The 23,965-nt window shown below is 38.5% G+C and overlaps 1 protein-coding gene across 1 annotated transcript in view; it reads right to left on the reverse strand.

Moving 5' to 3' along the window:
• Grin3a (glutamate ionotropic receptor NMDA type subunit 3A) overlaps positions 1-22,942 on the reverse strand; it is a 195,859-nt gene extending 172,917 nt beyond the window's left edge. The window contains exon 1 of the mRNA XM_004638060.1: positions 21,662-22,942. Within this exon, the coding sequence (XP_004638117.1) occupies positions 21,662-22,360 (699 nt within the window). The 5' untranslated portion in view covers positions 22,361-22,942. The remainder of the gene's footprint in view (positions 1-21,661) is intronic.
• Positions 22,943-23,965: the final 1,023 nt, after the last annotated feature.

Here is a 23,965-nt window from a genome sequence, read left to right on the forward strand (position 1 = left end):
TCTCTCTCTCTCTCTCTCTCTCTCTCTCATTCTTTCTACCAGGAGTTGAGCTCAGAACCTTTTGCTTTTAGGCCAACATTGTGCAGCTGAACTATATTACTGGCCCCCAAAACTTCTATTAACAATTGGGCCAGGGAGATAGCTCAGTAGAATAAGTGCTTGCCTTGCAAGCACAGGGTCCTGTATTCAATCTCCGGTAGCGAAAAAAAAAAAAAAAAGGCAATTATTGGAATGGAAAGATAATAGACAACCTACAAGTCAGTGGAACTACAATAAAGAAAATGTGAAAATGATATTGTCTGTAGAATGATAATAGGTAATATTTCTTGACTATAATCTTAACCAGGCAATTCTTAATAATTTCTATGAATTATTTCATTTAATGTTCCCAAATACTCAGTGCAATAGTTTCTAATGTTCACAGCATATAGGTGAAAAACTAAAGATAAAATGTAAGTGGCCCCCAGGTTAAGTCATTATGCTATATTATACTATTGCCAATTAGCTAGTTATTGGTGAAGCTGGCACTCACCAAAGTAGTCTGGGCCCTCCAGCTCTTAATTTCTCTAATGATGATCATTCCTTCTCTTTTATCATTTAGTTCACATGGAAGTCACTGCAGCTCTTCAACTACAGAGTTCTGCTGTCATGAGGCAGCCAGGGGTGCCATTTGATCAGTCCCTCCTTCTGGTTACCATTTTTATTTCTAGGTCTAAACAGAAACTGCATCATACAAAGAGTTTGTTTGCAAGAGAGGTTTAATTCCTGTTGCAAAGTTACCACAGGAAGCAGCAGATGATAAATGTTCCCTGTATCCATGCAAACCAAGAGCTGTTTAGAAGCTTTTGGGAATTAAACCTCTCTTCCACATAAACACTTTGAATTGGTTCAGATCACTTATTTTTCAACCAAGTGGACACATCAGAAATAACTAGGATTTTTTTAAATGTAGTCAAACATATAGCCTAAGATTTTTCAGCTAACAGGTCTAGAGTGTGATTATGTTTTCTGAAGAATCTGATTAGGTTGAGGAACTGATAAAGGATCTTTAGAGGAGGTGTAGATGTCAGTCTGACTCACAGAATCACATCATGTTCCTGATGATTATTAAAGAGTGGAATTTGGTTTAGGCAACGAACACAGAAAGTTAATATATACCTGTATTTTTACAAGGTTCTTTAACCAATACATTGAATTAGCCATTTAAGTAACTTGTGTGCTGGCAAACAGGAGTCTATGGATAAATGTCTTGTTGCTCCAGAATAATAATTCTTTTCTACTGCCCAATTACAAAACATCAACAAAACAGCAGGAGCCCTTTACCAATGTTATAGAACAATGTGAAGAAAAAAAGTCATACTATGAAAATGAGTTACTTGAGGGGAGCTGGGAGATTGCTCAGTGGAATAAGAGCTTCTCTGGCAAGCACAAGGGCCTGAGTTCAAACCCCATTTACACACACACACACACACACACACACACACACACACGAAAGAAAAAAGAAAGTTACTTGAAAAGACAAAAGAAAATTGGAAAATAAAACCAAGCAAGATAATTTGACATTTTTGAAACATAGCAACTCACAAAAAGAACATATTGAGATGTATAATGATAGAATGGAATGAGAAAGAATAGTGTTATTTGGAAAGAAATGCAGAAAATAAAAATTCAATGATAGATTTCAGGCTATGCTTTGGAAGCACAAAAGGAATGATGCACTTTGCAGAACACTGAGTTAGTGAAGTGGGAGACAAAGTCTAGAAAATATCCCACAACATGGTATAAAAGGGTCAAGAATTACAAATAATGAGAGCAATGATGTCCTATGCTTCTACCAGTAGTCAGTTCCTGTTCTGTGCCTATTGTCCTGGGTGATTGTTGTATCGAATGTGCTGTCTTTTCTCTTTCAAAAATTTCCTGGTTTGGGTATAGTCTGTCACCTAGATGTCATAGGCAAAGATAGAAACATCAATCTAAGAATTATAGTGTGACTAAGAGAAAACCCACAATAAGAACTAAAGCATTAGTTGAAGGGGTATCTGAAGAAAAAAATTCTAGCTTTTAATAGTTTCAATTTGATGAACACATCATTCTTGACATGGTCAATAAAAATGAACTATACTTAAACATATGTGGTACAGAGTTTTAATAAAAAAATTGTCAGCATTCAGGGAGAAAGAAAGTGAATAAAAAGGTAAGCTTCAAAAATAAATATGAATACCATGGCTTCTCATTCCTGCACCATTAAATGCCCTAAATGGTAAAGTGGTATCTACATGAGTTTGGAAAATAGTTTTACACTCTATAAGTTTGTCTTTTATTTGTAATAAAAATAACAAAGACGTGATGAGAGACATAAGGATGCAGGAAAAATGCCATCCATAGATCCCATAGCAAAATAACTCTTTGGCATACTCTTATTAATTAATGTTTATTTTCCTCTTCCAGAAATCTATGTTAAGAGGATGATATACAAAGTGGAAAAAAAGTCTGTGAACAAAAATCTTCATTGTGAAATATTTCAAGAAAAATAATTGTAAAAAAATTAATATTAACATACCAGTCATGGCTAATAGCCTGGCATACTATGCAGTTAATCAAATCATGGCCACAGTGAGTTTCCCATGATGTGGGAAAAAGTTATCAATTCCATTTAAAGTGGAAAGATCTGAATAGAAACCCTCTGTGCTTAAAGAAAAAGTTTATATAAAGAACGCTAAGAAAGACTGAATAAGTTAAGGTGATTGTCTCTGGAGAGTAGGATTTTAAAAGTTTTTAAGCTTTTCCATTTTATAATCAGAAAATAACTAAATAAGTAGAGGAATATGATTCATTTGGAGTCTGTGGAGAGTTATAAAAATTTTATGACCCAGTGAAGCAAGCAAACCTGAATACAAACTTGATTATATATTAAAATTACCTTGAGACCATAATGTTAAGTGAAAGAAATCAGACACAGGAGCTTAAATAGCACATCTTACATGAAACCCAAAATATAAATAAAGAGCTAAATGGAAGATAGATATAGAAAGTAGGGAGCTTAAATGGGAAGGGAGTTAAGAAATGGAGGGAGAGGTGAGGAGCGGGAGGGAGGGATGGGACAGTAGATGGGAAGAGGGATTAGATAGACGGGTTGGGCACATGCACAGGCTCCATGTAAGGCATGCAACATTATTACTGCAGACATGTACTGATAAAAAAATTTAAAAATCATTCATTCATTCATTCATTCATTCATTCATACATTCATTCATTCATTCATTCATACATTCATTCATTCATTCATTCATTCTTCTCCTGAAACTCATTGATTCCTAAAGTTCATTCACTTATTTCAAATATTTCACAAACAAATATTTGAACATTATTTGCAAGGCTTATAGTAAGCCTTTAGAAATTGATGGAAAGTAAGCGAAAATAGCAACCTAATAAAGGTAAAAATACTGTGCTTAGGCAGACAAAAATTAAAAGGAAATTTATGTCCAGGTGATGAAATTATTAGTCTCTGAAATCACAAATACATTAATAAACATCACTCTTATATTGCTTTTATATTAAAAACTTAAAGTGAACGTATAATGGAGTGTGACAAAATGAAGATGACTTTTCCTGGATAACTCAGGCTCAGGAAATTTTCACAACTGACCATAAGAATTCTCAGAACCACTTGTTCGGCAGTTGTCTTTGCCCAGGATTTGGAGTCACTGAACCATCAGGAAGGGCACCCAGTGAGGAGGGGCAGGGCTGTTGTACTTGAAGGCGAGGTTGCTTGTGAAGGGCTTGTATCAATGTCTTATGGATGATCTCAATGTAGAGACGGCATCAGCAGTTTTTTTAACAAATATACACGCATGAAAATCAAGGGGCTTGTCAGCTTGTTGCCCCAAACTCACTTTTTCATGAAGGCTGTTGCGTTTCAGTGTAAGGAAATAGGGGCCTACAGAAAGGGGAAGTAAAAGAATTGGTTTTTATTTTATTTTATTCAGTACTGGGGGTCAATCCCTGACTCGGCATGTTAGGCAAATGCTTGACCCTTTGCTATATTCTTGCCCCTATTTGACTATATACTATGTTAAATGTCTTGTTAATCTTTTTGATATAAACTATTGTATTTAATCAATCTCTCAAATAGTAACTAATACATCAAATCCTGAGTAGTCAGCGTCATCTTGTTATCTGTGTTTTATGAGTAATATTTCTAAAATTCATTTGCAGGCACACGTTGAATACATTCATTATCTTGTATCTAATCATTCATTATCTGGATTATACTAATTATCTTATAGTGCCTTTCTCCCCTTCTGTTCTCTTGTTTCCAAATGAAGGTATCCACCTCTTTTTCAAAATTTTTTTAAGGTATGGGGTGACTGAACCCATGACCTTTGCACGGAGCTATATCCTCAGCCCTTTCTAATTCTGTTTTGTATTTTGTTTTCTTTTGAGAGCGGGTCCCACTAAGTCAGTAAATTGCCCAGGTGGGCTTGAATTTGTGACGCTCCTGCCTCACTCTCCAAGAGTACTAGAATTACAGGCACGCACCACCATGCCTGGTCCTCCCACTTCTTATACTATTAGTTTAGTTCTTTGTAGTTGTGCTATAAAAACGCAGGTCTTGGTATAATTGTAGGTCTATGCCATCTCCCGGTGCTTACCTGGCATTAAGGCTTTTCTGGTTAATACTTGTCTGCTACAAATGCCTTGACATTTCTCAGAACAGAAGTGTTGAACTGCTGACCCTCAGGCACTAATAGGCCTCCAGTTTGTTTTTGAAAAGTGAGTGAGTTGTCAACATTTAAGGAGATTTTTCCATTTAAGAAAATACAGTCTGGCTTCTTTCAAGAAGTCAGACTATCTGGCAGTACTCCCTAGGAATAACAGCTGATCACGCTGACTGCTGGCTGGCTGGGTTTCAGAAAGGCCTGGCACTCTTTTGCTACCTACACTTTTGCTAGTCCCTGCTGCCTTGCCTGGGGCTGTTATTCACATTTCCATTACCTTCCTGGCCCCAGTAAGGCATCTGAATTTGAGATCTCTGCCCTGGGTCAGTAGCTCTGAAACTGTGCTGTGCAGATAGGACTCACCCGGGGGAGTTTCTTTGTAAAAATGCAGATATGAGGTAGTAGCATATATAATTAAGTGGAATGCAGTGAGTTTGTGAAGCTATGCTTTAGCAATTATCAAATATAATTTTATTTCAGATGATTCTATTACAGTTCATAAATTAAATTAGATCACTCCTTGGATTATGTGGTCCTGAAGATGATATTCAGAATGATCTGATGATAATTACTTGTGAAGTTGCTTGTTTGTTTGTTTGTTTTGAAGTTAGCTTTCTATGTTCCAACCTCAAGGATCAAGATGAGATGAGCCCGGAGACCTGTAACTTGAAAGATTATTTGGGTGCTAATAACACATGGATAGTCACCTCTCTTAGAGACTAAAGCCTGAAGACATATCCTTAGTGTCAGATAAATAGTGAGCACAATGCAAAACCAGAAACAGAACTGGCTAATCTTAGCTAGATCTGAATGTTTGTCTGATTTCTTGGTATTTTTGTCTGACAAGAAGTGATGGGATAAAGTATAATTTTTAGCTTTTCATTTTCTTTTCCTTCCTTCTTTCTTTCTTTTTTTTTTTTTTAGAACCGGGGATTGAACTCCGGCCCTTGCACTTGCCAGGGAAGCGCTTATTCTACTGAGCCATCTCCCTAGCCCAGGGCTTTTTCATTCTCACAAATGATTATTTCCGGTAATTTTACTTTTAATCAATTTTAACTTTCTCTAATTTTGAAGGTCAAGAATATTTGGCAACAACAGCCAGTGAAATTGGCTGAAGGGAAGCAACGAAGCCTCAGGAAATCAGCAGCTCAGAGGCACAAGAACAATGCCACTTTCCTGTCATTTGTGACTTACAGGAAATTAAAACATGATTTGGGGAACAGTGAAGGCAGTATGAAAAGTTTAACAGCGTAGTAGAAAAAGGTTTTCTGTTTCCTATGAAATCGGTTTCTCCAAGACCTTACTCTTCCAGCTTAGCTGCACATCACCTACTAAATTCCGGGGATCCTGAACTCTGGCCATGGTGAGTGGGGAACCTCTTTTGTAAGGCAGTGCATGCTCTTAGCTTCACATTAAATCACCTTGAGAGATAGTAATATTTCCACAGTGTTGCTTAGCTTTTTCATGTTGGCAAAAATGGAAGTGGACCATACATTCAATGTAATCAATAGTTACTAAGCATCCATCATGAGCCACATACCATGTGAACAGCTTAGAGTTCGGTCACAGACCCTTTCTTGTTAACAAAGAATTGCATTACTTTGGAATCTAGGAAAAGGTATGCACAAGTCAGAAAATTCCAATGGAAGGGGAAGTAACTGCAATAGGGAGAGGATGGGCAGTGTCACATACTTAGAGGAAATGAGGCTTGAACAAAGGTTGGAGGGTTGAGTGGAAGTTTCAAGCAGACCTGAGGGGAGAGTATTTCATGCAGGGACAGTGCCACGTTCCATGCCTTGGGACAGCATGGCATATTTAGGCATTGCTGAAGAGCTGAATGCAAAGAGTGAGGGTTAATATCGAGAAGATATGAGCAGAAGAGTTAATTAAAGGTCAGATCTTTCAGGATCTAGAATGCCATTATAAACTGCTTAGAATTCATTCTGGTAGGTTAGCATTTGGCACGGCATAGATGGTTCATAGGATGATTTTGGGTTGTTCAGGGATTTGACATTAAATAACACCGAATCACACAGTGAGAAACTTAATCCCTTTTCAATTAGCATTTAACCCGACTGTTTAGTCAAGGAGAAAGCCTCTGTTTGGTATTCTTGAAAATTTCCTCTTTGAAAAAAACCAGTCAAGTTCAGGTCTCTGGTAGGCAAATAGTACTTAGCTAGAACTCTTGTTTACATTGTGTATTTACTTATATAGTTACTTTGTGGTAGTCATGTTACAGGTTTTTCATTAATGTTGTGATGAAAATATTCAAAATTACATTTATTTAAAACAGTAAGTTAATTTAAAATTTTCATTTCAATAGGTAATGCATAGATAGGGGAAACTCATTAAGGCAGTACATGAATGTGTGAAATTTGAAGCACAGTGCTGTCATTTTACAGAACTGAAAGAGGGGAAGCAGTCCAGTGACCTGGGTTTTCACCTGACTCTATCTTAGACAATAGAATCAATGGTGCCAAGATGGAGGCAGAGAAGCCAGTTGGGGCTATTGAAACACTGTAGGTATGGATGGTGTAGCCATGGCTAGGTTTGCTGATTTATTCCCTCTTTCCTCGTGTTATTGTCCTCCTTAATTCTGCAAGGGACATCTTAATGGTTTGTTGGGCCTGGGCTTGGAGGCACATCCTGAAGTGGTTCTGTATACTAATGATACAAAAGTCTACAAGTGGCTGCTGTCCTGCCAGTGTTAAAAGTGGACTTGAATGAAGACTAGAATGGGCTTTTTATCATGTCCAAGATCTTAACCTATTATTAGTATTGTTTATAAACTTTAAGTAATATATTTCATAGCTACAAACTGGCCATCCTAGCTTTAGTATTTGATTTCCTTAGTGTCTTCTTATTCTAATCTGTGTCCTGCATGTAAACTGCATGCATCTTGTCAACTCACCAAATTCCTTTCATCTCCTTTAACCTTAAAAGGATCAGTTGAATTCCCTGGGTTTCCCTCCCTGACTAGGGCAGCATCTTAACACATTTTAAAGTTCTCTTTTGAAAGTGTAAACTTCTGCTCTAGTCTACCCCCTTTCCAGTTGCTTCCACCCAGGTAGAACATACTGTACAACCACTCATCTGTGGCAGCAGGATGGAACAATGTGGGCTGCTTCAGTTGCCAAACTACCACCAAGAGAAGCTTGTCCTGGCTTTCCAGACTAGAACTAAGGGTGAGCTTCCTGGAAGAAAAAGATGTTTCAATAACAATGCCTCACCTTCTTTTCTTTAACCAAAACTTTAATCCCAAAGAGTCTCCCAAAAGCACATTAGAAAAGATAGCATGAGAAAATATAATCTTGCTCAGTGATGCAAAGGTTCAGCTCTGCAATGTGCCCTTACTTGGCAGGACTTTAGTGTTTTGAAATCTCAGGTTTCCAAGCAAAGAATGTTACATATGGCTCATTGTTCATATACAGCATCTCACAAGGAACCTGTGACCTAAGTAAAGGTAACCGTTCTTGAAATTTATCAGATTTGATACCAACCAGGCAACCTCTTCTCAGGATAAATATTATTTCCATTTTCCAAAAATATTCTCCCCTAGGTTCATGTTCAGCCTTTATCTTTACCTGCTGATACGTTCCCAGCAGCTTTTTAAGACTGGATTCCTGTTATATCCACATATTTTATTCCAGGTAGTTCTTAGAGCTGATCTAGGTCAAATGCAAGGAAGTAGAAGGCCAGCTTGCAAGGGAAATGAGGTAGGGGAATTAACTTCATTTAACTTGAATTTGTACAGAAAATTCTAGTTTTCTTTGAGACTTCATAAGCTTGGTATGTTTTCAAAATGCTTTAGCAATTCACATTTTTCTACCTGTTGGAACAGCAACACACTTAATTGTGTAATTCTCTATGGTCTGAGATGGCTCAAATGAAGTGCATAATACATTACTTTACAATAGTTCCTTAAACCTCTCCTCTGTTTTCAAAATGTGGATTTACAAAGCCTTTTATGTATATTACCTCTCTGAAGTTTGCACCAATTCCTTAAAATTGTAAAAGAGGCACCACCCAAGTGCGAGGCTATGAACAATTTGTAATGGAGGAAAGCAAGACTCTACAGATGATTTAGAGCTATGACTTGAAGCCGAGTGTCTAGTTCTTCTCATGACTCCACATTCTTTTGGGGTCTCAAACAGAAAGTCTTTTATTGATGGCATTTAGTGTCAGAGAGCTATTGAAATCAGAGTCCTGCTATATTCTGGGTTAAGTAGGCTTTTGCTTCCTGGCCTGAGGTTTTAATAATTACAGATAACATTATTTCAATGGAAAAATCAATTGTGAATTAGAGCATAATTCACTGTAAATTTAGACAACTTGGGTGTATATTTCTTTTCCTCCAGAGATATATAAAGAAATGCTTTTAATATCATGATTTGTGTTTATTGATTTAAAAATTGTATCACATTTCAATTCCTACTCATTGTTTGCTTTCTGGGCACCTACACCTCAACTGAATATCATGAATTGAAAAGAATTTGTTGTAATTTGTGGATGGTCTTGAAGATCAATTCTGTATATTTGTTGATGATTGTTGACATTTGTTTCTTGGGCCTTGGGAAGATGTATCAGAAACTTGGCATGTTGAGGGGATTTGCACGATGGATTTTGATTTTCAAACACTCATGAAACCTGGAGAATTTGACTTATTCTATTTCAAGTGGTATAATACACTCTAATTGTATGAAGTACTGTTTTAGTGAGTTACTGCTAGTTAAGTGTATGTTTCAACCCACAGGAGTGTTAAAGCCGGAACAAAAAGAGAGTATTTGATAGTAAAATGATTGTGGAGTGGAGGTGAGGAGGCACAAAGCCCAGGCACAAAGTTCAAATACAATGTGTTGTATTTGAAAGAATGGGTGAACAGATAAATGGGAGTTACTTAAACCAGCAGCAGTGTGCAGCATGATAGGTGGAGACACAATAGACATTTAGAGGCTGTTGAAGAATATTGATGAGAAAATATAATGAGAAAATAGAAAAAAATGAGAGTATGCAAATATATTAAGGAGGGCTGGCCAGATAGCTCAGCAGATTGAAGTGCCTTTTTATGCAGAGGCAGGGGCCTGGGTTCAATCCAGTGTACCGTGCCAGCCCTGCCCTTGGGGCATGCTGAGACAGCAATTGAGACTGGGTGTGGTGGTGCGTGCCTGTAATCCCAACACTTGGAGGGTGTAAATGGAGAATCACTACGAGTCTGATCTGTGTAGTGAGACCCTATAGACCCTGTATTAAATACAAAAATTAATTAATTAAAAAATAAAATATATTGAGGAAGTAAACAGCACTTAATGAAAACAAAGTAGGGGGAGAAGTTATAGAAATTATGAGAAGTTTCATTATGGCTGAGGGAGATCCTTTTAAGGAGATCTTAAAACATTATGTAAAAATCAGAGGTCTTATTGAAAATTCTACTTAGTACCCCTGATCTAGACGTAGACTTGAAACCTTTCAGAGTTGAATCTTTGGGAAATGTCCATATTGGCATACAGACCTGGTTACTGCCTCACCATTTACATCTTTTTTGAATTGTGCCCATGAACAAAATGTGCTATGAGTAGTTCTAAATATTGTTCATTTGTGAACCTTACAAATGCTCATAGCTGTGCTCATTTCTACCTTAGCAGTCTTTCTACTTTTTTGCACCCTTGAACCTGCAATGTGTTTCCGCATGAAAGTATGGGCCTCACTCTTTCTTCATTCTCTGCTCAAATGCTACTCCTTAGTCAAGTCTCATTCAACCAAGTGTTCTTTGATCCTCTCATTTGCTTCATCTCTTTCTTGTGCTTTTTTCTACCTGGGAGCATATTATATGCTTACTCATATGGATATTTTACTGCCTGTCTTCCTTGCTCAAGAGTGAGTTCTTTGAGTGTTGGAGCTTTGCTATTTTACTTACTGCTATATCACAAGGTTTTGTTTGTTTGTTTGTATTTTAGTACAGGGTTTTCAGGGTGTTCAGGGTCTCACTATGTAGATTGGACTCGTAGTAACCTGCCTGTGTTCAGCCACCTGAGAGCCAGGGTTACAGGTGCATGCCACTACTCCCAGTCTCAATGGATGTCTCAATGCACCCTGAGGGCAGGACCAGCATGGCATAATGGAAACTGAACCTGGTCCGCTGTGTCTGCCTAAACAAATGCTTTAATCCACTGAGCTATTTGGCCAGCCCTTTCCCAAGGTTTATATTGAGCTTTAACTCAAGAGTCTAGCCATTGCTGATTATTTTAAGAGACCACATATAGCTTGTGCTAGTGGGGACCAGTGTATATATGTTGAGGCAGTCGTATTTCTGGAGAAGCTGGACTGAGAGTTGTAAGAAATGTAGTCAGATGCTTTGGGAGATTTGTTAAGTTGTATAGCATGCAAACTGTCCTGACACAACACAAGAACCCTATCCATGCAGCAATCAGAAATCTTTTGATAAAACTGCTGAATAAAACTTCCTATGAAAATGGAAATGTTCAATAGAGCACACACTACCCGTATCTGTTCACCGAACACTCAAAATAAATGTGATTTGTACATGTAAGGAAAGGATTTTTGAATTTTGGGCAATTTTAACTACATTAACATATCCACATTTGATAGTGGCTATCATTTTGGGTATCACAGAACTATGGTTATTATTGTAAAGTGCCAAGGATAAGAAGCATAATCAGTGAAAAACAGTTAGAAAGTAAGGAGGAAAAAAAAGTGAAAAGCCGTGATGGTGTGATGGACCCCCCTCAGAGGGTGTTCTACAGCATGAGCTAATATAGAGTCCTAGGGAAAACCAGCGTGGTATAGACCCATGAGCAGTGGTGGGGAAGACCCTGATTTTAAGCAACAGAGGTTAAGTAAATAAATCATGAACTAATCCATTCAAAGGAAAACTATGCAGCCTTGAAAAATGGTAAGATCTTAACAATGTGGGAAGATGTATAACTTAGTTAAAAAGAAAGTCCATAAAATAACACGACCTCAGCTTTTAACACCTGTACCTAGGTAGATTTTTGAGTTGTGACTTTGTGGAAAATTTTAATTTTTTTGTTTTGTTAACTTTCACAATTGTCCACAAAAATATCTTTTATAACTAGAAATAAATGATATGCTCATCAAAAAGAATGCATCTTTCTGTATTCCATTAAGAAACAGAAAGAAAACACTGTTTCTAAAAGACAAAAACATACATTTCTAAAGTTAGAGTTCTTCATATTTTTTTCCAAAATTTCTTGGCCACACATTTTTAGATATATTGCCTATGGCTTATAGTTGCAGGATACCAGAGCTCTTTCAACCTCAGAAGAAGGTCAACTCTTTGACCGATTAATCTAGACTTCCTACAGTCAAAAGATCAAGAAAGAAAGTAACAGCTACTTGGAATCTTTTTTTTTTTTCTATCCAAGAGGTTGGCTGACTGGGACAGTTCAATTCACAGCTGTGTTAGGGACCACTAGATGGCTCTCTGTGCCTGTGATTAAGTGAAATACCTGATTCATTCAGGTATGGATTTTTCACTCCTTTTTAGGTCCATATTGAACAAATTTCTCTATGTAATCCAATGCGTGAGAGACACAAGTCTTCCTGTTGCAACAGCACAATGATACCTCTCTGTTGTATGTATCTGATCTTATTACATTCATAATATATAGAAGCATCTTTGTTTGTTTGTTTATTTGTTTAGTGTGTTCTGCATTTAAAAATCATCTGGTTGGGACAGAACAAATAACATTCCACAACTAGGATAGCCTATAATTGTATTAGATAAAGATAAAGGGTTGGAATTTAACTTTGTTTGTGGGAATAAACACTTTAAAATTTAAGCTAGAGAGTATAAATTTAATGTTTTGTTTGATTTCTACTTGAAACCTACACTAATAAAAACATCAGATTATATACATATTGTGCATCCATCAAATTGTTTGATACTGCACTGGTGTTTACTAAATTCAGCTTAAGACCATAGTAGTACAGGAGTTCTAACTCATTTCTAAGCAATTCCTCAGAGTGCTAATGAAAGATACAGATTGAAGTACTATTTGGAACTGAACAGATTCAACCACTTTCAGAGTCATGAGAATACTGACAGACTACAACTACATAGGAAATATCCACATTTTAATATAGAAACATCATTAACTAAGAATGTCCAAATTTCTACAGCAATATCAACTCCGAAGTTTTAGGAAAAAAATGACTTCCTTCATTTCTCCTGTAATTTTTTTTATGTCCAATTAGAATGACAGTAGAGAGGCCGGGGATATGGCTCTGGGGCTGGCGAGATGGCTCAGGAGAATAAGTGCTTCCTTGGCAAGTGCAAGGGTCTGAGTTCAATTCCCAGTTCCAGACAAAAAAGAAAAAGAATGACAGTAGAAATTTCTTTTATCGACACAGTAAAATACATAAACAAACTATAATCTGTCACAGTTGATTTTGGACAGAGATGAGTAGGAGGTACATGTACATTACTTTTATAAAAAGAAAGTAATTGTCTCAAATTTGTGTGCATCACACAGGTTTGACATAGTAAGAATCCAAAGAGGTAGAGTTAGTTTTATGGGTATACTTTCTTCTTAATGTCTCAGTACATAGCAGTGTTAGCAGCCCTTAAACTTTAGATTAATGTAAGCCACGGTAACATTAAAAGAAGGCCTTTAGGAAAATCATGAAACTTCTGGACCTTTAATCCATGTCTGCCCTCCCTAACTAAAGCCTAAAAGATCAATTGCATCATGGGTACAATGGGTGGAGAGACTATATTAAAAGACACAACTCAAGTTTTACCTCGTATTTTTTTTCTTCAGCTGAAAAATATGTAATCTTAAAATGGAATCTGCCTTCCCAAGTTAAGATAGGGCAGGTCATCATCTATTTTTTTTTTATCTTCTCTCTGTATAAGTCTATGAGAGCAAGTATATTAGTCTCCTATTGGTGCTGTAACACATTACCAGAAACTCAGTGGTTTAAACAATATAACTAAAAAAAATTACCTACAAGTAGAAGTCATAGTCTGGAATCAGTTCTACTGATCCAAAGCCAAGGTATTGGCAGGGCTGCATTCCTTCTGAAGCCCTTAAGAGAAAATGCATTTCCTTGCCCTTTCAGTTTCTAGCCTGTATTCCTTGGCTTTATGGCCCTTTCCTCCATCTTGAAAATGCATCATCCCGATGTTTGCATCCTCAACTCTCCACACTACCATATTCCCTTATGGTAGAGGAAAAAAGGTCCTCCTGCACCTTTTTTCTCTTCTTCCTTCTCCTCCACCTCCTCCTTCATTTTTTGTGATACTGTGGATTCAGTTAAATGTTCTGAGTTACATCCCCAGCCTCCTCCTGTGTGATTCTTATAAGGATCCTTGTGATTACACTGAGTCTACCTGGAGACTCTAGAATAACATTTCTATCCTTTGAAGCTTAACATAATCACATTTTCAAATCCCTGTTTGCTGTACAAGGTAACATATTCATAGGTACTAAGGATTCAAATGTAGAGATTTTGGTGGACAGTTATTTTAAGGTCACTACAAAAACAAGCCAACCACAATGCCACAGACTCACACCTTTTGTCCTCTATCTCTTTTGTCACTTTGTTTTATTATTGGCTCAGAAATAAGGTGGTAGATGCCAAGACTTAGAATTTAAAAATGCCACACAAATCTGAAACTCAAATTACATGGTCCAACCCAATGTTTTTCTAAATAGCTATGCACAAGAGCATTGAGCATAAAAACTTATTGATAAGCCAAGAATGCTATTTTCCTTCAGTTTTATTTATCAGAGTCTCATATGAAAAGTTATCATAGCAGATAAAGAAAGTCTTGTGAATTGGTCACTAACCTTGTTTAATATGCCACAATATCATTCATAATCCTTGATGTAATTGTTCTAAATCTGACAATTTGAAGGAGAAACTAGCCAAAACTGGGACTCAAAGTTTGACTTTATTATTCATCGACTCTAAAATACATTTTAATTACGGATCCTCTCCAGTGGACCAGACTCTAGTAGGGTTACAAAATTACAGATATTTCACTGGGGGTGGTGGTGGTGATTTGGACACTATAGTAGGATACTCTAAATCTATCTGAATGTCATATATCAATATTAATATATATTGCAAATGTACAAAGATGTTCCCTAATAAACAGATAAAGTTCTTCAGTACATATGTAATACAGTTTTTCTTTACCTTGCCATATCAATAAGAACTCATTATCATAAATGTCATCATTGCCACCATCATTCATTTTCACTAGAATGTTATGTTACAGGTCATGGACTTAGCGCACTGCATGCATAATGTTTTCCTCTCCCTGAAATTAAGAAATACATTGTATGATTCAAAAATTGAAAGCTGGAGACATTATGCATGTTTTCCAAGGTAGGCTATCCAGGAAGTTGTAGAACTAAGATTCAAGCGTAGTTCTGTGCTTCAGGTCTCTTAACCTTTGCCTTTTATTTTTTCTGTGCGTAGGTATGATTATTTCAGTTTTCTCATTTGTATTGTGAAAATGGGAATATTTGTCTCACATATCTCAAAAGGTAATGCTGAGGATAAATTTACAAAACAGATGGCAAAAGGCTTTGATAAATTTAAACATATTCTATAATCTCTTTTTTCTTGCAATCTATCTATCTTCATATTGAAGGACTGAAAGCATAATGAAGGTCACTTATCTTTTCTCCTCTTATTTTTAAATTGTGTGGGGAGCTTAAACAAATATGTATTTTTGAGAAAAAAAAAACCCTACTTACTTCTGAACATTATTATTAACATTTTGGACTTCAAGTTTTACAGTAACAAATCTTACTTTTATACATATCTGTAATTTTTTATATATCCATAAATATAAAGCAGAATCCCAAATACTGTGAATGTTTAAGTTTTAAAAAATATTTACAAAAAGACCCCTTGCCAATAATCCTCAGCAAAATATTCCTCATCACTTTGAACACACTTATCACATCACTATTGCATTTTGAAGAAGTATTTCTTGAAGGCCTTTCCCATTTGTGTCTTTATAGGATGTGTTCAAAAACATGGCAAATGAGCCACCAAGATAGTTCAGCAGTCTAATCACCTGCCTACTCAAGCACAATGACCTGAGTTGAATCTCCATTACCTCATGCAATGGTGACTCCAACTTGGGTGTGCTGAGCTGGCCAGCAAGATGGGGTATGGTGGTGCACACCTGTAGTCTCAGCTCTGAGGATCACTACAAGTCTAAGCTGTGTAAATGAAAACCTTTCAAAAAATAATACACATGGTGAATGGTACTCTCATACTCTTAGTGCCATCCAGTGGAACGGCAGACTTCTAAAAACACAGCACTGTACCTTCATCCACCTTATTCACTGGATCTGGTACCATATGACTTCTGTTTTTTCTCTAACCATCAAAATGACCAGGAAATGTGAATATTTTGAATTGATTTAAGACATTAAGGCAGCCATGGTAGTGTGACTAAACATCTTCAGGAATAAAGTCTTCCACAACTGCCTTAGACAGTGATAAGAGAAGTGGGATAAAGAAGCTTAAGTGAGGGGACTATATTGAAGAGGGTTGTGGCAATGTATCTTTTACTATAATAAAATTTTAAATTTTAAATATGCTGTGTTTTATGATTACATCATATAGTCTCATTTTGAATGATGTAGTATTTCATATTATGATTCAACTATTTAAATTGTGAAACATCTAGTGTTCAGTATGCTTCGACAGCTAAATTTGGGTGTAGATATCTCTTCTTTTGATATTTTTCACTAGGATATCACCAAAGCAGTGGTGGACCCAGGGTACTGCAAGCTGACAAATGTATTAGTTCCAGAGCTGTAATTAATCTTTCTTCTTGATGGCTTCTCACATCCTACAGTGCATAGTTCTTTTTACTTTTCTGTATGTTGTCTACACATTGTCATTTATCTCACAGGGAGAAAAGGAAGACAATATAAACATGTTTGTGAAGAAGCCATCAATAGTATAAATGACATATGACTAAAGATTTTCCAAATCTTTTTCAATTGAATAACGATAAGTCATGATTCAGTCAGACTGAAGAAGAGTCATTCCACTTGATATCCTATCTGCTGAACCCAAGGAAGCCCATCTCTATTACTAGACAGGCCCTGGCCAAGCATATTCCTGAGTTTCAGATTCAAGAGTTACTCCTGCGTAGGCAATACCAGTTCAGATCAGAGACTAATTTGCTTCCTCAGTGCATGTTGTAACATGCAGCTGACAGTCTCCTCTGAAAGTGCACGCAGGTTGCACATGTAAGTAAAGATCTATGAATTTGACTGAGGTACTGGGTTGAGGGAGGAAAAAGTAAAGAGAATTATCTCTCTCCTAGTCTACTTTTTCCCTTCTCTTTATCTCCAACATCCCATAAAGGAAACATCAAAGAAAGATAACCACACAGCATTAAGATTTCCACTAGTTTGTTATTTATGCATTCATTCAAAAAGCAACGTGGAGATACTAAGACATAGTCTTTCTTCTTGCCTAGTTTTATCGATTCTAGTACTATACTCTTCTTTGTACATGGAATTTACAGAGAAGAATTTCTCATGTCCCATAGTGAAATGGCACCTAGGGCAATAGTACTCAAAATAGCTTGTTTGCGAATTATTTTCTGTCCATGAAGCTAAGGAGCATATACAGGTATGAACTAGTGCCTTAGGTTCCTGAAGTTGCATGAGAAGTGACATAAGTAAAAACTGGCATTGACACAGAAGTAGTACTGTGGTCTTTTTTCCTAGATAAGTAGGCAACATACTGAAGAACCTAGTTTTCTTTTTTATTTTTATTTTTTATTAAACCCACTTAGGTTGCTTTTTGCAAGAGAAAAATGAGGGGATAATTTAGGGCAGGAGGTGGAGAATGGTGACATGTTATGTTAGGAAAACCTTCTTTTGCTTGAAGTAGACATTCAGAGATAGTCACCTGCCCAAGATTATATGATCAATAAGAAAATAAGCAGAGGTAGATTAGAATGTTTTTGACCATTGTTTTATATATTTTTTATTACATGGTAGTTATAAGTTGGAAATAGTCATGAAATAAAACTTAATTGTACAAAAGTTATGATGTCTGCTGTAACTTCAGAAGATAAAGCATGAAGGGATTTGACATTGATATTGGAATTCAGGCAGCTCAGCTTGTGCAGTCACAAATCGACTCCAATATGTAATGATCGGATGGTATCATAGGAATATATTCTTTGTGGTTTAAATTATAGTTCTGCAGTAAACATAGAGGAAAGTGGGTGGGATGGGCTAGTTATCCTATCAGTGATGTTTGCTAATCTCTTCTGCTCTATCTAGAAAAAGTAAACAATGTAAATAAATCATAAATTTTAACAATAAAACACTTCCAAATTAAACCTATATCTCTGTTGCTCAAGAGAAACATAAAACAAATTGCTACTAGAAAACAGTTCTACATCACTTGACATTTAATTTGAAATCACTGATCTTCAGGTCAGCAACAATTAGGCGCTGCTATCAGCCATTCATCATAAATTAAGAAAATTACCTACTCCCTAGAGAACTGGGTAGAACAAGTCAAACAAAACCAACACTGTTGAGAGCAGACATTTTAAATATACATTCAAGAACCACCTTAGTTATGTAGTGCTATCACTGTTATATAAAAAAAGTAGTGCTGATAAATAGGGTTCAGTAATTATTCATGTTTGTCAAAGAAAATGAATATCTAAAACACACATATATGTAAATGGTTCATGAAACAGGAAGACCTATGGTTTGTAACTTCAGACACAGTTGAAAATAACAAGGCAGTCATTTGTTAATTGCATGGATTTGAATCTACACATAATTTATTATTTCATTAACTCTTCCCAATGGAACCATAATGGAGTTAACATGAGACATTCTTTAGAGCAAAATGTGAATCTGTCACTAACTCAGCAAGTAAATTCTAGAGAGTTAACTTTGAAAAAGTTAAAATCCCTAGAAAGAAAAACAGCAAAGTAAAGGAAGAGAAGGTAATAACTGTAGAAGTTAATGTTGCTCAAGTGTCCGTGATCTGGGTACACATACAGTATGATTATTTGAGAGTCCTCAGAATGTGGAACCAAGAAGTGAGCTTTGAATAAATTAGCATCAACTGGGAATTAGAGTGTGTTAGTGAAGTCATGCTTTTAGGAGTTGAAAATATGCTTTGATCTCACCTCATGTAGAATGTTATATTAAGTTTTTATGGTGTACTGGTAACATATACATATGTCTTCTAAAAGATAACTGTTAAGTTTTAATGAATTTTCCTGCTTGCAGAAAGTTGGTCTTTTTTCAAGCTGATGATTGACACTCTATGTAGTTATGTTGTGAATAAATAGTATATTGAACTAAGCCACTATTTTCTCAGGAGTTTGGTCATCGCAGTGATGTCTCCTTCCATTTAAGAGTTGTGGAAGGATGCAACCAAAAACATTATTTATTAGTAAAACCTTAATGTGAAGAAATAAGTAGTTCAAAAGAAAGCAGAAGAAATAGTTGCCATTGCTCCTAATCTAAAAGTAATTTTGATTCACTTGGATAAAGATGTAATTTTATTTTACTTGTGTGTGTGTGGGTAAGTTCACTGATTTTAGAATACTTAATTGGACTAGTATCTTTATTCTGACACTGGTACAATCCACAATCTAGACCACTGGGAAGAACTCTCCAACCATGGAGGCTAATTTAAGGGCACTGCATTTAATGTACAAAATGACCTTGACATTGTTTTATATTTAGACGATTTTTTTTTTTAAATCAATGTAGTAGAACAAGGTCTACTTTCTGAAGAGGCAAAGGAAAGATCAGTTACTAATTTTATTGAGTGCAAATTTTGGTCACATCCTAAAATTACATATTACAGTGGACTTGACTTTGAGCAGGACATTTGTAACATAGACTATTATAGAATGACATTTAAATGATACACTAAAACTAAGGGAAGACAAGTTAGATATGTTTGGATTTAAAATATAATTGGAGTTGAAAGAAAATTTCCTTGGTTGCACAAGCTAGACTCAATGAATGTAGTACCCTCTCTCTTTCAAAATGTTTGCTGTGGAAGTAGTAGTGACAACAGTGATTTAAAATATGTTTCTGGATTGAAGCACAGAAGCAAATGTGCTCAGCAGAGTATTTGTTTTATAGTCAGCTTGCAAGGGTTTTCCCTGGAGGGCTTTATTGTCTCAGTGGTCTTAAAGACTTGAAGCTTACTGATTCCGGATGCCACTTCATGATTTTTCTTGCTCCCTTGTTTTAATGTGCCGTGTGCTGCATGCATCCATCACGGTACAGACAACCTCTCCTCCACCCAAGGAGCTCTCATTTTGGGAGACAGTCTTGTATTTAAGACTCTTGCCAAACAATCTGCAAATGGAAAGGCGTCTGGAGGCTGTGACTGCTATTGGCAACTTCTGAAGAATTAGACAATAAAGAAGTCAGTGCTGCTGACTTCTGCATTTCATTAGATCTGATTCTGCATATATATTAATAACGATTCTCTTGATGGATGCAATTTCATGTTTCCAATGCTTTGGCCATGGGTGGTATTGTGCACCTGTATTTTCCATCTGCTGCCTACAGTCATTCCGATTTGAGTGACAGAAATATTTTAAATAAGAGTTAATTAACCTGCACCCTGAAGATCAAATCTCTATACCTGGCCACTAAGTGGGAATCTTCTGGGAAACTGCTGAGAGTAATTTGTACTTGGCTTTCTTAAGATTAAGAATGCAAGATTCATTTTTCTAGAAAAAAGAAATCTTTAGTACTGTCTTGATGTTTTATGCATAGATGCTATCAAACTTCTCACTTGCATATTGCCTTTACTCAATTTAGTCCTTATCTGAGGATATATATATATATATATATATATATATATATATATATATATATATGTATTTTTTTTTTCCAAAAAGGGGAAAGTGAAATTGATGCAGAATAAGAATCCTCCTGGATCTGGACTCTTATTGTTACACTGATGGATCTTTATCAAACCTCAGAACTTTCCTTAATTTCCAGGTCTTTAAAATGGGTCTGATTAACTATTTTGATTCATAAATACTTTGTGTAAGATTTATTACTACATGATATTATGACAGACTTAAAAAATACTGAAAACTTTCATTGCTTAAAGGATTGTATCCTCTGCTTAAATATTTATCTTTATATAAGTACTTGTCAACAGTTAAGTTTATAAAATATAGTGTTTTTTAACCCGGAGGAAACCAACTCATGAGATTACTGTTTCTTTATTCTTAGCCAATGAGGGCAAAAACAGACTCTTGGCAACTGCATGTCTACATTTCAGAGAGAAGGAAGGTGCAAAGAAAAACTCACCCAGGTCTCCCTATCTACTTTATGTTGTTAGATAATGCAAAGGGTTCCATTACACAAACCTGACCACTTTTTACCTATCACTTTTGTACTAGTTCCACATTTAGTTCACTCAAAGAAATTCTGAGGAATGTGTTTTCTTCCTTAGGCCATTGTCTAAGGAGCAGAAGCATCTTATGAAGAGGTCAAAAAGAGCAGATATTGCTTTTTCTGTCCCAGGCTCTGAGTTCTTTTTGGGATTGTAGACTAGCACTTACGGTCCCCCCCCCCCAGGCTGCCAAACCTTGGTCGCTGTCCATGGTTCTGAGCCTCGACTTTCACTAGTTGGTCAAAGGTCTTTCCGTGCATTCTCACTTCACTTCTCCGGCAGGCAACCCCCACCCCACATTATATTTCCATCTGCACTTAGAGTGTTTTGTTTTACTTCCACTGACTCCCTTCTATCTGACAGCTACGGACACAGTCTGATCCTTTCACAGCACCAAAGTTACAAGCCCTGCCAACTTCTCCCAGTTCTCTCCGTCCTCCTGGCCCCGCCGGGGTCCTGATTCCTATGAGCGCACACCTCCACTCCGCGCGAGGGACTCCTCTCACCTGACTCTCCCGCGGAAACTCACGGCGCACGATGCTGATCACTGGGATGTGTAGGGCTGAGCTGACCAAGTCGAGCTCCATCATCTCGCCCTGGCTCTGGGGGAAGGCCAGCAGCGCCGACACCCCTTGCACCACCACTGTGTGGCACACGCTCTGCAGAAAGGAGAAAGGGTCACTGCTCCACGGCGAGCTGGGCGAGGAGAAGGGCAAAAGCGGCAGGTCACCCAGGCCCGCCTCGATAGCCATCACTACTTCCAAAGACAGGTTGTAGGGCAGCAACCCTTCCACGCGGTTCAGGTTGTCCACGGCGAATAAGAGGGCGTCCCGTGGCCACAGAGTCTCGGCCCTGGAGTCCTCTCCGGGCTTCCGGGCGCCGGGCGGTAACCGGCCATGCAAAGCACTCCCCAGCCGACGTGCGCCCTGAGGGGGCGCCGGGGGTCTCCAAGTCCCTGGCTCCGGCTCATCTCTCTGAGCACCCGCCCGGCTGCCGTCCGGAGCGCGGCTGGTTGAGCGTGGGGCTGTGGTCCAGGGCTGTAAGTGCACCGCGCCCACCCGCACAGCGTGGCCGATGCGCTTGAGGATCTGACACGGCTGCGGGTGCGAGGAGGAGCCGGGCACCCCGGCCAGTACCAGAGCACAGGGCGGCGGCAGCAGTAAACAGACCCTGCTCAACAGCCACCACAAACTCGGTCTCCTCATTACTGAGACCCGCAGGGAGAAAGCGCGCCCCCTCCTGCTCCCGGCTCGCCCCTCTGCAGCCGCCACCTGAGGTCCCCGCCTCCAGGTCCCGAGCGCCGCTTCACTAGGCGCGACGAAGCGCTGCAAGGAGCTGGAGCGGTCTCCGGGCCATGCAAGTTGGAGCCTAGCGCGCCCTCGGCAGTCTCAGAACAGCTCCAGGGTTCCTCCGTCCTGCATCCCCCACCAGCCTGGTCCCTGCACGGAGTGGGGCAGGGGAGCGGGCCAGCGCGTGTCACCCGCGGCTTGGGCGCCAGTTCTCAGCTTGCCCCATCTGCAGGGCTCCTCGGACACTGCGTCCGAGCCCACGAGGCGGCTGGGCTAAGAAGCAGCCAGAGTTCCAAACAGGCCGGGGCGACAGAGGAGCAATGCTGTTACTAGGATGGATTATTTTCCTTTTCGGTCCTGAGGGCGCACTGGAGGCGATTCACGCCTGGGGGACGGAAAAGAAGGAACCAAATTCGCGTTTCTCCACTGTTGGCCGCCGTCTCGTGGGCTCACCCAGCGCTGGCTTCATTTTCCGTCTGTCCTCGTTACTTCCACTCTTCTTTCCTGTCGTTATCTTCCTGCCCAGCTGCCAGCGTCACTCGTTTCCTCCGAGGAGCGTCACGACTGGCCAGCAAAGGGTGGTTCTGCTCCGAGCGCCAAAGTTCTCCCCGCCTCAGCCGGCTCCTCCCTGTTGCTGAGCCCTGGCGCCAGCCTGTCGCTTGGCTGCGCTAAACGCCCACTGATGGTGAGATTCCCGGGCCGCACCTCCCGCGCCCCGGAAAGTCCTCTCCTCTCAAAGGTTGCAAGTCCTTAGTTTGCAAAATTCCCCGAGATCTGAGAGGACCAGAGGCTCTTAGAGGCGGAGTATTCTGAATTCTGAGTCGCGTTTAGGACTTAGAAACCAGCGATTGACGAGAGAAGTAAGAAAGAGGCTGTGACTTTAAGGAGCTTCTCTTCAGTGTGCAGCTGCGGGGAGGGCTTTTCTAGTTAAAGGTATTAGAGCAAGAATTACTTACACATTTAATCTCCTCTGCTTTCGTCTCTCTGGCATATAGACATTCCCATTTTCAAAATATCCTTGTGGTTTCTGGGTTCTCAGAATAAAAACAAAGTGAACCCAAAGCAATGATTGAAGAAATTAAAGTGATTGAAAATACTTTGAGAGTTTCAAATAGCCTGCGGCAGTTCCTAGCACGGACCAAAGTCCCCAGGCAACAATTTCTAGTAAGTGATCTAATTTGTATGGCAATACAGTGAGGTCAGTGGGTGTACGAGCTAATCATTTCCTCCGTGATCAGAATAACCTGGCACTAGAAGGAAAGGAAAAGGTTAAGGGCAGTCCTGTGGTTTCCACACATACAGGAGACTATTTTATGTCGCAGTATCTTTCAAGAGAGTGTGAGAGATACTAGGGAATCAGCAATTCCAAATCCAATACTGCTTCAAGAGAATGTGACCTTGGCAATTTATTTCACCTGGCTTTGCCCTGCTCTTTGGAATTGCTAAATTGTTATGCAAATAAAGTGAGCTTTTAGCTCTGGAGAACTGTTTTGATTCATGAGCTAAAGTTGTCTTTCTTCG

This window comes from Octodon degus, unplaced genomic scaffold (assembly GCF_000260255.1).
Source record: "Octodon degus isolate 3935 unplaced genomic scaffold, OctDeg1.0 scaffold00094, whole genome shotgun sequence".
Taxonomy (NCBI): domain Eukaryota; kingdom Metazoa; phylum Chordata; class Mammalia; order Rodentia; family Octodontidae; genus Octodon; species Octodon degus.